The sequence below is a fragment of the Salvelinus sp. IW2-2015 genome, unplaced genomic scaffold (assembly GCF_002910315.2).
Source record: "Salvelinus sp. IW2-2015 unplaced genomic scaffold, ASM291031v2 Un_scaffold415, whole genome shotgun sequence".
NCBI lineage: Eukaryota > Metazoa > Chordata > Actinopteri > Salmoniformes > Salmonidae > Salvelinus > Salvelinus sp. IW2-2015.
In genome coordinates this window covers 134504-151253 of record NW_019942553.1, presented here as the reverse complement: position 1 = coordinate 151253, position 16750 = coordinate 134504, and the positions used below count along the sequence as shown (strand labels likewise).

The 16750-nt window shown below is 43.0% G+C and overlaps 2 protein-coding genes across 2 annotated transcripts in view; one reads left to right on the top strand and one right to left on the bottom strand.

Annotated features, from left to right (window-relative positions):
• Positions 1-8108, top strand: part of LOC112068316 (proline-serine-threonine phosphatase-interacting protein 1-like) — a 19982-nt gene extending 11874 nt beyond the window's left edge. Inside the window, exons 8-12 of the mRNA XM_070438103.1 lie at positions 5152-5502; positions 5728-5824; positions 6056-6152; positions 6399-6593; positions 7840-8108. Of these exons, the coding sequence (XP_070294204.1) occupies positions 5152-5502; positions 5728-5824; positions 6056-6152; positions 6399-6593; positions 7840-8014 (915 nt within the window). The 3' untranslated portion in view covers positions 8015-8108. The remainder of the gene's footprint in view (positions 1-5151; positions 5503-5727; positions 5825-6055; positions 6153-6398; positions 6594-7839) is intronic.
• Positions 8109-10801: 2693 nt separating this feature from the next.
• Positions 10802-15984, bottom strand: LOC112068321 (tetraspanin-3). The gene is made up of 7 exons (XM_024135429.2): positions 15782-15984; positions 13756-13947; positions 13566-13640; positions 13326-13427; positions 13043-13195; positions 12100-12183; positions 10802-11086 (listed from the first exon to the last, which is right to left on the bottom strand). Exons 1-7 carry the CDS (start codon positions 15842-15844, stop codon positions 10994-10996), a joined length of 762 nt encoding a protein of 253 aa, XP_023991197.1. The 5' UTR covers positions 15845-15984; the 3' UTR covers positions 10802-10993.
• Positions 15985-16750: the final 766 nt, after the last annotated feature.

The window sequence follows — 16750 nt, the reverse complement described above, 5'->3', positions numbered from 1 at the left end:
ACACCTCCAGATGATGTAAAGGCCATTTGACCAAGAAGGAGAGTGATGGGAGTGGTGCATCAGATGACCTGCCTCACAACTACCCGCCCTGCAACGCTATTGAAATGGTTTGTGTGACCTATTTACTCACAGCTCAGAGTAAGACATAACAGGTAGTAGTTAACCCAACGTTCTCCCCTGTTCTCAGCGATAGAGTAATCTAAGTGAGCCTCAGGCATTTTTTACGAATGGATGACATTTTGTGTTCAAGTAGAAAAGTGGGATTCCACATTTTCCCAAAATTCAAGACTATCAACACTAATATCAAACCCAATTTAGCCTATCACAGAGCTCATGTTTGTTTTGTAGGCTGTACAGATGTCTGGTCTTTGATTGTTATAGTAAAATGTAATCATCATAAAAATAATCATAATTGTGTCGACATTTTACCATTGGTTATTAGGCCTATTTTAGATTATATAATACTCCACAGCCACACCGGTGCATGAAAAGGTTGGCACTGTGTGAAAATAGGCGAACTCACCAAGTAGGTTGAGAGATTAGCTTGAGGATACATGTTAACAGCTGTCTCACATTACCCTCTTACATAGAACTACCAATCCGTTTTGGCTTTCTAGCTTTTTAACCACAACAGTTAATATCTTGCGTGCATTAACAGGTAATAAAAAACATGAAAAGAACCTGGTTCTGTTGGCAGGTGGATGAAAAGTATTCTATCTCTAAGACGAGGTTATGTTAAAAGATTCAAAAAGTATTTAAATGCAATCAGGCCACAGCTTTAAAACTCAATTAGATGTGTTGTCCCCATGGATAGTCATTATGGGCACCCAAGATACTAACTGAGAAATTGTTATACTATTTATATAGAAAAGGTTCATGTGGAGGGCCTGTCAGTGTTGTGTCTATAGTACTAGAAAGTCTAGATACAGTGAGGACAACATTTAGATATGTTGATCACTGAAGAGTGCTTGACAAAAGTCTGTAAATTTGTTCGATCATATAAGTGAGAAATACACCCTGTACTTTTCCTATCTATATATTTGTTGTTTGTTGATCTCGGAGTAAAAGTATTCTGAATTAAGCCACGAGTAGCTTTTATAGTTTCAGTTAGTTCTTAGTCGGTCTATTACACTGTATAGTAGGACTGACTTACTTGTCTGTCTTTTCAGTGTTTCATAACCTTCGAAAGGCACTAAATCCAGCTCAATACAGAGCAGCACGGTGGCCCTTACCCTAACCTAACACTCTTCGCCCATAATATGCCCTGACGTAATTTTAGACGTTCTGTACTTTCCCTGGGCTGTCTCGAGTTAAGGTTGATAATTATCAAACGCAGAGTTTCTGTCGAGTCCACATGGATTAAAGGTCCTAGAATCCAGGCTACTAATTGAGATCGTCACCGATTGTCATCAATCCCAGACTGCGATATAATTTATAAAAGTAGAGAAACATGTATTTTAAGTCTATTATGTGTGAAATGCGCATCAAACTAACTAGTAATAGTACCTGTCTATTGAGGTATTTGCTAATAAGATAACATGCATAAAATTAGTATATTTTTCCTACTTCTGACGAAGAAGCTCATATATGTAGACTAACTGACCCAAGTACACACGAGTAATATCATATGTCTGACCAATGTGCTTGCTACGCTAGAGGGCGTTTCGGAGAAGGCGTTCTCGTCCACAGAATGCGAATCTTTGAAAGGACACCACACAATGCAGCAGCATATTGCTGCGAGAGGTACTGGGCACCCACACCGACTCCCAGTGCATGGTCTGCCCTCAAGCAGGCGGGTTGCCTCTCACAAAAAACGCTCTCACGGAATATGAACCTCTCACGCATCCAAAACTGTTTACCAGCCCTCAAATCGGAAGACTGCAACACGACAATCGACAACAACTTCTGAATCACACCCAGTATTCTTCGGTCAGGAGCAGTAATGTGTTGACTTAGTGCTTCCAGATAAAATTTCCAGCTTACACGACCCAACAGTGCTTAGTGTTGACATGATATCCCGAATAGTATGGTGTCCACTGTAGAACAAAAAAAGATTACTTATAATATCGACGAGATAATTACTGGATTCGTGTTTCGCCCCTATCCTATTAGGGAGATAATACCCTTGTTTGATAATAGTGTTACTCGCTTTTGGTTCTATAAATGTGTGTATCTAGAACCACGTATCTATGTTTCCCCAAATGTCATGAACCTTAGTCACTTAGAGAAGGTATCCTTACTACGACCATGTATGTTACCTTTATATCTTGTAAGTATTGGTGCTCCATCCAGCTGGCGATCGTGTAAGAAGCGGACACACAATTACCGTGCGACAGCGGGGTTTGAATACATTCTTCAATATTTAATGAAGAACACTTAAAAACATTACAAACAAAAACGAATAAGACGCAGACATGACGCTATATAAACAAGTGTGCTACCATGCAAACTAAATAGACAATAACCACAACCCACAATACAAAACAGTGCTACCTAAATATTTGGTATCCTCAACATCATGCCAGACCAAGCAACATCCTGTTCTTTGATTGGAAGAACGCGTATATCAAGGCCCAAAACACATAGAATATATACAAACCAGACAATTACAACATAGAATGCCCACACAGATTTCACGCCTGACCAAACCAAAACATAAACATCAAAGCCAAACTCGTGATCAGGGCGGACAGTACCCCCACCGCCCAATGTGCGGAATCCGCCGCACAAACTTGAACCTATAGGGAGTGTCTGGTGAGGCATCTAATACGCAGATAATAGAACGGTGGCGGCTCTGCTGCCTGGACGTGGCCCCACTCCACACATAGTCAGATTCCCGCTTCCGTGGCCTCCTCCTGGAACGGCGACCTCCTAAAATGACCCCACATCCCCTGAGGGGCGCCTACTGGAAATCTGAGGCAGCTCCCGATTCTGAGTGAGAGAGCTCAGGGACTGAGGGCAGCTCAAGATTGAAGGGCAAGTCTCCAGTATAAAGTGGCAGCTCCGGACGTTGAGGCAGCTCCGGACTGAAGGGGCAGCTCCGGACTGATAGGGCAGCTATGACTGAAGTGGTTGAGCTTCATGACCTAGGTAGGTAGTAATTACTAGCTCTTCATGACTGAGGGTTAGCTCGATGACTGAGGGGTAGCTCATAGACTGAAGGGCAGCTCCTGAATGCCGGGGCGCTCTGGCGGTCGCTAGTTACTGGCGGAGCGACCTCTGGCGGTCTCCTACTGCGTGTAGGGAGATGAGCCTCTCGCACGTTCCATGACTGAGCGGGCGGCTCTGGCGGCTCCCTACTGGCGGACGGCTTCTAAGCGCTCAGGACAAATACGCGCGCGCGCTCGAGCAGCTCGGAATACGGGCGGCTCTAGGGCTTCAGGACAGTACAGGTAACGCGGCATCAGACGGCGCTGGGTCCAGCGAAGGCACAGCATTCACGGACTGCGTGACTGGCAGACGGGCAGCTCAGACGGCGCTGGGCAGACGGGCGAGCTCAGCGGCGCTGGACAGACGGCAGCTCGACGGCGCTGGGCAGACGGGCAGTCAGGCTTGCCGAGGCGCACTGTAGGCTGGTGCGGTGCCGGAACTAGTAGGTAGGGCTGGGGACACGACACCACTGGCGAGTGCGGGGGTGCAGGAACAGGGCATACTGACCCATGTACGCACAGTCAGCCTGGATACGTCGTGCCGGACATGGTGGTACGGACTGGGGACACGCACCACTGGGCGAGTGCGGGGAGGAGGAACGGGGCTTACAGGGTAGATGAGACAGACAGAACGCACAGGAAGCCTGGTGCGTGGTGTTGGCACTGGTGGTACTGGATAGACCGGACCGTGAAGACGCACTGGAGGTCTCGAGCTAATGGCCTGCACAACCCGTCCTGGCTGGATGGTAACTCTAGCTTGGCACGTGTGGGGCGCAGGCACAGGACGCACTGGGCTGTGCAGACATACGGGATACACAGTGTGCAACGCCGGCGCAGGATATCCTGGACCGAGGAGACCCACTGGCTGTCTGGAGAGCAGGGCTGGCACCATCTTCCCTGGCTGGATCCTCACCCTAGCTCGGCAGATGCGGGGAGCTGGGATGTAGCGCACCGGGCTAAGCACGCGTACTGGAGACACCGTGCGTTCTACCGCATAACACGGTGCCTGACCAGTACGACGCTCTCTCTCTCCATAGTAAGCACGGGGAGTTGGCGCAGGTCTCTTACCTGGCTTCGCCACACTCCCCATGTGCCCCCCCCAAGACATTTAGAATGCCCACACAGATTACACCCTGACCAACCAAAACATAAAACATGCAAAGCAAACTCTGGTCAGCTGAAGAACCCTTTTAGGTTCTAGATAGCACCTTTTTGTTCTAACAGTGTAGTCTATGCCTCTCAAAGCACAATATTGAATGTTACCGATTGAGCAGGTAGGCCTGATGATTCAGCTATTACAGTAGCTTGTGAAGCTATTTAGAGCCTGGTTACGCCTGGTTAGCCTCCTTAATGTATGCAGTCGCTTTTGAGACAGATTGTATACTTAACAAAAATACAAACATAACATGCAACAATTTCATTTATTTTACTGAGTTACAGTTCATATAAGGAAATCAGTCAATACATGCCTAATACATGCCTAATACATTTATTAGGCACTAATCTATGGATTTCACATGACTGCGAATACAGATATGCATCTGTTGGTCACAGATATCTTAAAAAAAAAATGGGCCTCAGGATCTCATCACGGTATTTTTTTTCCTTTCAAATTGCAATTGCGTTCGTTGTCTGTAGCTTATTCCTGCCCATACCATAACCCCACCGCCACCATGAGGCACTCTGTTCACAACGTTGATATCAGCAAACCGCTCGCCCTCATGACAACATACACATTGTCTGCAGTTGTGAGGCCGGTTGGACGTACTGCCTAGTTCTCTAAAACGACGTTGTAGGTGGCTTACGATAGATAAATGAACATTCACTTTTCTGGTAACAGTTCTGGTGGACATTCCTGCAGTCAGCATGCCAATTGCACGCTCCCTCAAAACTTGAGACATCTGTGGCATTGTGTTGTGTGACAAAACTACAYGTTTTAGAGTGGCCTTTTATTGTCCCCAGCACAARGTGCACCTATGTAATGAGCATGCTGTTTAATCAGCTTCTTGATATGCCACACCTGTCAGGTKGATGGATTATCTTGGCAAAGSAGAAATGCTCACTAACAGGGATGTTAACAWATTTGTGCTMAAAATTTGAGAGRAATACRTTTTTTTGTGTGTATGGAACATTTCTGGGATCTCATGAAACATGGGACCAACACTTTACGTTACATTTATATTTTTGTTCAGTGTGTATATATAGGRATAGAWGATTAAGGGTTTGTACTGTATGTGTGTCTCTGCTGTTACAGGTGTTTCAGCAGCAGGAGGTGGACCGCATCACTATCCTGAGGTGTGCCCTCTGGGACCACTGTAATCACTTCTCTGTGCAATGTGTCAAAGACGACGAGGTGAGCTCAACAATGACCACACTTCAGATGATAAGCAAATGGATTATGGATGGGTCCATGAACTGCTGTCTACATTAAACTCTATTAGTACCAGTACTACACTGCCTAACATGCAATGTATCTGGTGATCAACCGAAATGGATCCTATTTGTCAACCAGAACAATTTTAAATCAATGAAGCCTCTTTGAAGACTGAGCATGAATATGAGAAATGTTTTTTTGCAGTTTTACGAGGAGGTGAGGAATATTCTGGAGACRTGTGACATCACAGCAGATAACAACTGTTTCATAGAGATGAAGACAACAGGTTCAAGTCCACCAGGTAAGAGCTCACTGAATACAGGACAGAGCGTGAARGGCCAGGGTTGCTGTCAACATTGGCACCAATGGCGAACACTTCTTAGAGTAATTGTAACGGGTTTGTACTGTGTGTGTCTCTGCTTTTCAAGTGTAACAGTTCCTCTGAATAACATTTGCCATTTGAAATATTATATGCAATACACCTCTATTGGCTATGCTTCATTTCTGTGGACTTCCATCCTCTTCTCTCTAGACCCCGTTGTGTTTGAGAACTACTATGAGAGGGAGCCATCGCCAACGGGCGACAACAACGGCAGCGCTCGCTTTGGAGGGGGAGGGGTCAGGAAAAGGTCAGTTAGCAGAACTTGGGACTCGTAGGGGCAGTTTCCTGAAGACAATCGAGGAGTAGGCTAAATTGTGTCCAGGAAACCACCCCATAGTGTTTCTGCGAAACAAGCTCTATCACTTTGTAACACTGGAATAACAGTTGAATGCATAGGAATTCTAATATGGACATTGTATCACTACATTCTCAWAGCTATACATCAACACATTCATATATATTTGAGAATGTGACATGAAAAATATTTKTGCAGATTCTCCAATATTCTGCCACGAAACTCTGGTTCAAAGATGAGTATCAGTGAGGGTWCAACTTCCGAGCCAGCGGTGCCACCTGTTGGTCAAACAGTGCCTGAGAGTTCAGATGGAGTGTATGCATCCATACCTGGCTTCCAGTCTGCAGCTGCAGCGGCCCTGCCTGCAGTGACAACCAATGAGGATGATGATGTGTATGATCGATACCTTCATGGTGTTCTATGACTACTCCTGCACAAGGTGAAACCTGCACACACGGTTACAAGTGTCAAGTTACAAGTGAAACCTGCACACACGTTACAAGTGTCAATTACAGGTGTAAACCTGACACACGGTTACAAGTGTCAAGTTACAGGTGAAACCTGACACACATTACAAGTGTCAAGTTACAGGTGAAACCTGCACACAGTTACAATGTCAGTTACAGTGAAACCTGCACACACACAGTTACAAGTGTCAAGTTACAGGTGAAACCTGCACACACGTTACAGTGTCAAGTTAAAGGTGAAACCTGCACACACGGTTACAGGTGTCAAGTTACAGGTGAAACCTGCACACACAGTTACAAGTGTCAAGTTACAGGTGAAACCTGCACACACGGTTACAAGTGTCAAGTTACAGGTGGAACCTGCACACACGGTTACAAGTGTCAAGTTACAGGTGAAACCTGCACACACAGTTACAAGTGTCAAGTTACAGGTGAAACCTGCACACACGGTTACAAGTGTCAAGTACAGGTGAAACCTGCACACACGGTTACAGTGTCAAGTTACAGGTGAAACCTGCACACACAGTTACAAGTGTCAAGTTACAGGTGAAACCTGCACACACGGTTACAGTGTCAAGTTACAGGTGAAACCTGCACACACACGTTACAAGTGTCAAGTTACAGGTGAAACCTGCACACACAGTTACAAGTGTCAATTACAGGTGAAACCTGCACACACGGTTACAGTGTCAATTACAGGTGAAACTGCACACACAGTTACAAGTGTCAAGTTACAGGTGAAAACCTGCAACACACGTTACAAGTGTCAAGTTACAGGTGAACCTGCACACACGGTTACAAGTGTCAAGTTTACAGGTGAAACCTGCACACACAGTTACAAGTGTCAAGTTAGAAACCTGCACACACGGTTACAGGTGTCAAGTTACAGGTGAAACCTGCACACACGGTTACAGGTGTCAAGTTACAGGTGAAACCTGCACACGCGGTTACAGGTGTCAAGTTACAGGTGAAACCTGCACACGCGGTTACAGGTGTCAAGTTACAGGTGAAACCTGCACACATTGTTACATGTGTCAAGTTACAGACGTCATTACAAAACTCTGTGATGCATCTGACATGAAATATAACTAGTTGAGATATTGATGGATCATGTTTACATAAACGTTTCCACTGATCTGTATTATACTGTATGTATGTACAGTAATTCAAAGCCTCATACTTCTATTACGAACAATGTGTTCCCTGTGCTCCCAGGACCCAGATGAGCTGTCAGTGTCTAAAGGGGATGTGGTGTTGGTGATAGAACAGAGTGAAGACGGCTGGTGGACAGTGGAGAGAAACGGACAGGTTGGGCTGGTACCTGGCTCYTACCTGGCCAAAGTCTAGACAGAGTCACACACACATTCATGCATGGACATGGACACACACACACGCACGCACGCGCACGCGCACACACTCATGTACACAGGTACACGGATTCACACACACATACTCACACACATACTCATGCACAATCACCCATACATACTGTAGTCTTCAAAACCTTACTATGCGGACCCCCTTTCTGCTTCTTACTCAGATGTTCTGATCCTTCGTTCAAGACTTCGGAGTAATAGATTCTCCAGCAGTAGAGATGACTCACTGAACTGACTTGGAACATGAGTCATGACTGTGTGTTCCCCATTAACTATTAGGCTATGCTGCACCAGAGATTGTCAGTCTTTTCACCCAACAGGCCTACTGCATACATACAGTGCTGTGAAAAACTATTCGCCCCCTTTCAAATTTTCTCTACTTTTGCAAATGTTTTATACTGAATTTTATCAGATCTTCAACCAAAACCAAATATTAGATAAAGGTAACCTGAAGGAACAAATAACACAACAATTGTATACTTATTTCATTTATTTCATAAACAAAGTTATGCAACACCCAATTCCCCTGTGTGAAAAAGTAATTGCCCCCTTACACTCAATAACTAGTTGTGCCACCTTTAGCTGCAATGATTCCAACCAAACGCTTCTTGTAGTTGTTGATCAGTCTCTCATGTCACTGTGGAGGAATTTTGTCCCACTCTTCCATGCAGAACTGCTTTAACTCACAGACGTGTGGGTTTTCAAGCATGAACTTCTCGTTTCAAGACCTGCCACATCTCAATTGGGATTAGGTCTGGACTTTGACGAGGTCATTCCAAAACACATTTGTTGCTTTTTAGCTCTTTTCATGTAGACTTGTGTGTTTTGGATCATTGTCTTGCTGCATAACCCAGATGCAGCTCACAGACGGATGGCCTGACATTCTCCTGTAGAATTCTGATACAGACCAGAATTCATGGTTCCTTCTATTAAGTCAACTCGTCCAGGTCCTGAGGCAGCAAAGCATCCCCATACTACCACCATACTTGACCGTGGGTATAAGGCTCTTACTGTAGAATGCAGTGTTCGGATTTCACTAGACATAATGGAACCCATGTCATCCAAAAAGTTATACTTTTGACTCATCTGTCCATAGAACATTCAAGAGTCTTGATGATCATGCATGTGCTTTTTTTCAAACATTAATCAACTTTTTGGATAATATGGATCACATTTTTTTGTTGTTTTGGAATGGCCTAGTCAAAGTCCAGACCTAATCCAAATTGATATTGTGACAGGACTTTAAACAAGCAGTTCATGCTTGAAAACCCACAAATGTCACTGAGTTAAAGCAGTACTGCATGCAAGAGTGGGCCAACATTCCTCCACAGCGATGTGAGACTGATCAACTACAAGAAGCATTTGGTTGCAGTCACTGCAGCTACAGGTGGCACAAACAGTTACTGAGCGTTGGGGGGCAATTACTTTTTCACACAGGGGAATTGGGTGTTGTATAACTTTATTAATTAAATAAGTAAAATAAATACTAATTTGTCGTCATTTGTAAACTCTGGCCCTTTAATCTAATATTAAGTTTTGGTTGAAGATCTGAAAACATTCAGTATCAAAAATATGAAAAAGTAATAATCAGAAAGTGGGCAAATACTTTTTCACAACACTGTAGGGAATCTCAGATACCATACCAAAAACTAGTCAAACTTTAAACTGTATCAATTGTAAATATGTGTGAGGATAAAATAACTGCACTGGTCTACACCAACCTGAGAAGTGATCTACAAGAGACAGTAGAAGAGTATGTGAATCAAGACCAACAGCTGTACTGTATTTGATGTGATATTTGATTCATAAAATATGTCTTGTTTACTTTGAAGTTTCCTTAGTTTGGATACATTGAAAAGTGGTGCTTCAGTTCATCAGTGAACAATAAAACATGTTTTAGTTTAAATGTAGGTTTATTTCAATCAAAGTTCTTTCCCCAATCTATTTACATGACTTTGTTTCACATTATTTTCTGCAATGCTACAAGTCTAAATATTAACTTTTGTTTGAAAAATAATACACAATGCCACAAAAATACAAAACAAAAGTGACTCCCTCCGTCCCAGCCCCAATTCTTTGGTGGTTTACATCAAATTCCCAGGCAGGGTTGAATCTCAAGTGAATCTAAATTGTATTCCTCATGTCCTCCCTCCTCAGCTTCTCAATGCACAGATCTAAGGTTTCTCCACTTGGATCTTCTCCTCCAATGCATTTTAAAAGGAGGCAAGGAGAGAGGACAAGGGAATCAAGAAAATACAATTGAGATTCACCCCTTCCCTTTCATACTAGGTATTAGAATGTGTGTGTTGGAAAACACCTACATATGTACCAACTTGTAACACAAAGCTCTATCTACACATGGGTCTTAGGTAACACTGGTAAAGTACCTCTACACTACCTATGAATGGAGACTGACTCACAATTTAGTGGTAAACTACAGGTTCCCTCATAGATAAAGGTACTTCTAATATTCACATGATTAAATATTCCTTAAATACCTCCAGAGCTCTAGTCATAGTGCAAACTGACACATGAGAAAGGAGTACATTCCACATATTGCACTGAGCAGTAGTTCTCTTCCGTAAAGAGCCCCTAATCATCCCTTGTGCCCCAAAAGGGAAAAGAAAATAGGCAAGGTTGTATTTCTTGAGCAAAAGAAAAACAACAATATCAATTCGCCATTTAACAACTTTGGCCATAGGAATTCCATAGTGTCTAAAAAACAAACATTTAAAATTAAAATAAAGTTACAAAGCATGTTCAATAAATAATTATTTTCACAGATCACCCCCCCCCCCCCATCACCAGTGTATAGACAATAGTTATCCTGTGCAAGGTGTGCTTGAGCTTACTACTACTGAAAACTACAAATTGTGGACATGTCAGGTRAGGCTTCTTTTCTTTATTCTTATTGGTGGAGCCCTTGGTGCGGGCGGGGCCTGTGTCCTCCTCATGCGTAGGTYGCTCCGGTGACCAGTAGCTCATAGGCCGGGTCATGCCCCCTCCTGCACAGCACCACACAGGCACACAGCATCCCCAGCATCTACGGGCAGATGGAGGAGTACAACAGTATGCATAGTTAGCATWATCATCATCGCTGCACCCAGAATAAAATTTCACGTGCACTGGCCAGCTACTCCGTCTTGTGAAAGACTAGAATTTCCAGGAGTCCTGCTCCTAGAGCGACAGTAGTGCAGGGTTTCTGTCCCAGCCTTGTGCCATGCCATCACATGTGATTCGATTAATTGAAGAGAACTTGGTGTGAAGCGAAGTTCTTCGAATGAAGGAGAACAAAAAGGAAAACTAGAAGAATCATACCTACAAAAAAGGTAGAAAAAAACACCGGCCGAGGCACTCTAGTCTTCATTAACCGGGTACATTGAGCATTAACACCTGCACAATGTGATGCATGCCTTCATCAGGGATGGTTTTTAAATGCTCTTTATGCCTGGAGAATAAAGGCTCTCTATATTAAAACCCACTAGAGTGCTTCAACCTCAAGTTTTCTACCACTTTACACCTTTTTGGTGGATATGTTTCTTCCTGATCTCCCCCATCCCAGAGGCAACCATGGCTGTTTGGGATACCTGCAGCATTCTACATTGTTATGACTCATGAGACTGCATTTGAACATCCATTTCATAATTACTATGCATCCAGTGACTCCACAAATAGAGCAAGTTATCCTCATAAGGAGAAGGGAAGTGACTGGTCAGCAGAACCCATGTTGTGATGTCCCGTAAGGTAGTGTTAAAACATTGAAAAAGCGATTTGACACAATCAGGTCAGCTTCTCTGCAGCAGCTCAAGGCCTACTAGACTAGAGACTCCCACTGCAGGAGGACATTACTGCAGCTCTAGTTAACATGCACCTGGCACACATGGTTCAGATGTTATTACAAAAGGACTCAAATATCGGCCTAGGAACAGTGGGTTAACTGCCTTGTTCAGGGGCAGAACGACAGATTTTTTACCTTGTCAGCTCAGGGATTCAATCTTGCATTCGGTTACAAGTCCAATGCTCTAACCACTAGGCTACCTGCCTATATTTGTTTACCTGTATTGCAGCGAAGGTCAGAGCAGCCCAAATGACATACATCATGATTTCTTTCAGCTTTTTCACAACAAGAGCTTCACAGCCCTAGAGGRAAAAAKACAAATATTAAAAACATGTGTCTGTATGTCAGTATTTTCTTTAGGAAAGAAATGTGTGAGTCGAATGTCCAACCAAATCAAATAGATTCCCATTTGAATGCCGTCATGTGTTAGGTAATGGTTTTCTAGGAGTGCCCACTGACAATTCATTGACACCATATGCAAGTGACTACAATAAATATGCAAGGAGAAATGAGGGCCTACGAAGTGAACGTTGGCTCCTTGCACAATATCCTGTTTCAGTGTTTATTTAAAAAGAAATGCTGTGCCTCCATCCTTGGTACGGTAGCTAGTTAGCTAACTAGCTAACTTGATTTGCACGGTATCCAGCATTTTTAAGCTACTTGACTAGGCATTAGATTAGGAGGAAGAGGGAAGCAAAATGACTTAATCAAAAATGTCCTCCTTGGTGGAATTGTATGACGTCTGTAAATTCTCTTTAAAATACAGTGAACACTTTTCAGACTCACTGGCGCAGGAAACATTGTGCGCCGGTACCAGTTGATACAATGCTGTAAGTTCGCTAGTGAGAGCGCAATCTCAAGACAGACAGGCATAGTAGAGAGATGATGCGATTGAAAGACAACCTGAACCAATCACCATGCATAGCCAATGGGATTTGTAATAAATGCCATTTAGCTGACACTTTTATCCAAAGTGACTTACAGTCATGCGTGCATACATTTTACGTTGGTGTGGTCCTGGGATTCAAACCCACTACCCTGGCGTTACAAGCGCTATGCTCTACCAACTGAGCTWCAAAGGTCCATTTATAGACAATATTTATTTTCATTGGGCTATTTACCGGCTAAAGGAAACGCTTGGGCGTGCGTGTTCTCTCTTACCTCTGGGTAGAGGTCGCCAGGCCGGCTCATGGTTCCAGTACAGTTGCTGATGTTGGGTTTACAGCAGCTGACTGGAACACTGTCGTTTCTGGACTCCTTGAACCAGCGAGTATTCCTCCAGTCAGAGTAGTTGTGAATGCCACAGCAGTGGAGCTATGACGGGGAGAGGGTAGGAGAGAGATGTGGAGAGAGAGTGAGACTGCTGTAGGCACCTGCAAACTCACCTATAGTCATCTTTTAAAAAACATGTCAAGAGAAATAAATCCAGTCGCGTTGTTCTCACCTGTCTCTGCACATAGTCGATGGCACGGCTGGGGGCATCTGTGTTGGTGCCATTGTACTCATCATACACCTTCTGAATGGAGTGGTTCACCTGATCTTCCACCTGAGTACAAGCAACAACGTCAATTTCATCTGTGCAAGAATTGTAACATTCATATTAAATTCTAACAAACTGCATTCCCATTCACCCTTTTCTATTGCTTTTGTGCGATAAGACACTAGACAGTAGGCCAATACTAACCCTAGCTCTGTAGATATAGCCAATAACAACCACAACAACTTCTGTGACAAACACCAGCAGGAGAATGACAGCAAACTGCAGAGCAAAGAGAAGAGATATGATCAATTCAATATCTAGTCCAAAGATTAKAAATTAYATTTACTTGCATTATACAAATTACATTTGTATCCATGTGCTTTTCAATACTTACAGCTGTTAGTCCRCAGGAGCTTTCCCGTATTGTGGCACAGCATCCAATCAGCCCAATGATAAACAGCAGAGTCCCGACTGCTATTATAATGGACGCTGGGATCAAGGTGTACACATCCTCAAAGAAGTGGTCATAGTCATCATATGTGATGAACACATAGGCTCCAATGTAACACAGAATTCCAGCTGCAGCCTAGAGAAGGGGCAGTGAGAGGGAGACAGAGCAAGAGAAAGAGTGTGGGTCAGGCATGTAACATCCAAAGTTTATTTGCTTATCAGAAAGAAAACCCAATATTGTGTGCAGACTGAGACAAACCTTTATGTGTGTTTGTTAAAACAATGTTGGTATGTGGTCACTGGCTAGCTGCTGGTGTGTAGCAAGGGTATCCTCAGTTTCACTTTAAAAACTTGCAAAATATACCCTTGCAATAACTTGTCTAAATTCATGGACTTAAGAGGACATATGCCATTTTTGTGATAAAATGTGACTCTGAAGTTATTTTGGAGTGAGTTAAGTAATTACATTTTTAAAAATTTAATTAATATGACCCATGTATTTACAATGAGCCGTAATATGTTATTATTCAAATAAAAACAAAACTATTTGAAATCTGTCGCTAAATGCAATATATTTTTACTTAAAATCCAATATTTAATAAAACATCTACAATTAGTCAATATTTTAAAAAACGATGTATCCTTACAATTGTAAACACTGACATTCTTTTTTTTTTTTTAATGTACCCTAACTTTTAAAACTGTTGTCACTGGCAATTCATGTATAGGGATTTTTATTTCTTGTTTTTGTTTATTATTTTACTTTAATGATATTGTATGTATCTTCAGAGAAAAATACATGTGTAGTGATGTCCTATGTTTTTTTGCTATTATATTGCAATTGGAAATTTTGTTTAAAAATAAAGGGAATCTTCAGTCATGTAAAGTTAAGCTAAGTGAACATTGCAGCACACTGTATTACCAAGCACTATCAGATGTGTCTGGCTGCTAGACGGACTCCTTGCTATTGCCAAACTCTACGCCCGTTAGTTTCTTCTCGGTAATTCAAGTATATCGCGAACGACAGAGCAGCGTAATAATTTAGCGTGAGTAGTCAGGCTACTATCAGATGAGATTGGGTGAGAGGTTAGGCCTAAACAATATGAAATACTAACTTGTGAAAACACTGATGCTGCAATGAAATGTCGGGGACATCGCATGGCGGCTAGGCGTTAGCCAGCAGGCTAGCTAGGTCTCTCACAGTGATAGCAAAGATGTTTTTCATTGTTCTCTGTGTTGATACGTTTTCTGCTAAACTGACTGGCACAAACTACAATCGTGCATATAGTCTTACCCACCGTTATGCAGTATTTCATTCAATCTCGCTGGTTTTCATGCAACAAATTGCAGCATTAAATGTCAGACGGTTAGCTAGCTAAAAGCTAGAGCTAACAACAATGGCAAATGCCTGTCCGATATTAGCCAGCAGATCCGACACGCTTGCTAACAGCTGCATTAGTCTCTGACACCGCGAGATATAACCCGTTCAATGTACTTTAATCGAGGGTTGCGAAATGCGTTGTACTCCGAATTGTTCCATTTCCCAACTGTTACACTGAGAAGATTGTATAATTGAAACTAGTAGTCGTTCAGACGTTTTCTTCCTCATGTTAGCTAGCATGTGGCAACAGCAGCCATTTACGGAAAGTGTTTTATATACACAGGAATGCTGTCCTACCCACCAACGGGTCGGATCTGCTGGCTACCTGTACTTGTTCTACCCGTGCTTGCAATAACTGCAAAGCATACATTTCAGAAATAATGTATACTTTAATAAACAAACTAGACAGGGTGGTTGGAAAGCTCCACATATTAATTTTGTAGAGAATTAACGTGAGCTAGCTAATGTTAGCAGACGCCTCCCTTTGCTGCAGCTAACGTTAGCAATTTCTGTTGCGTACTGTAATTAATCCCAACCTTGACTACCTAGCGTCAAATACATGTTTTGAAACAAGTTCGTGATATTTTACCCAGAATATTAGATTCAGAAACACCAGGACGGTCTTTGATGAAGTAATTCCACACTGGCCCATGGTTGCGCTGGAATCCAAATATGTTACTGTAATTTCGGATGGATCATGAATGTTATGATAATAAAATGGCTGTCCTGACCGTTCTTATTATACCTCAGTGCAGTGGTAGGTTCTACCCCACTGCCGCCTTCTACAAAAGAGCGGATATGTCACGTGTGCAGATGAGATCATCAAACTTCTTCTGTGGGGTTTATCTGGGGTTTATCGGCGGATGGCATCCACTGTTATGGGTCATTACTGCCACCTACTGTACTGAAGTGTGAGCTAGAGGGAGAGGAATCCTACATGCCAGCCCTGTTTCTCCTATAAAAAAATATAAACAATTATACTGTATCTAATGTTTTTTTTTAAATGGTGCTGACAGAGAGGGCTTCAGAGAGGGCTTTGCTTCTAGTCCTTAGGAAATGTTGCAGTATTTCGTTTTTTTATGTATTATTTCTTAAATTGTTAGCTCAGAAAATCTTAAGTGTTACATTACCCACAGCCGGGAAGAACTAGAAGATATCAGAGCGGCATCAATTTACCAGCACTACGACCAGGAATACAACTTTCCCGAAGCGGATCCTTTGTCCGAACTACCCAGGGAATTTGAGCTGATTCCAGAGGCTGACCCAAAACAACGCTGCCAGAGAAGAGGTAGATGGAGCGATCCTCTGGTCAGACTTCGGAGGCGCACACACTGCTTCCAAGTATATTACTCGCTAATGTCCAGTCTCTAGATAACAAGGTAGATTAAATTAGGGCAAGGGTTGCTTTCCAGAGAGATATCAGGGATTGTAACATACTCTGTTTCACAGAAACATGGCTCTCTTGGGATATGCTGTAGGAGTCGATAATGTTTGTTTGTATGTCGTGCCGACGGGAATAAACATCTCTCCGGGAAGAAGAAGGGCGGGGGTGTTTCAT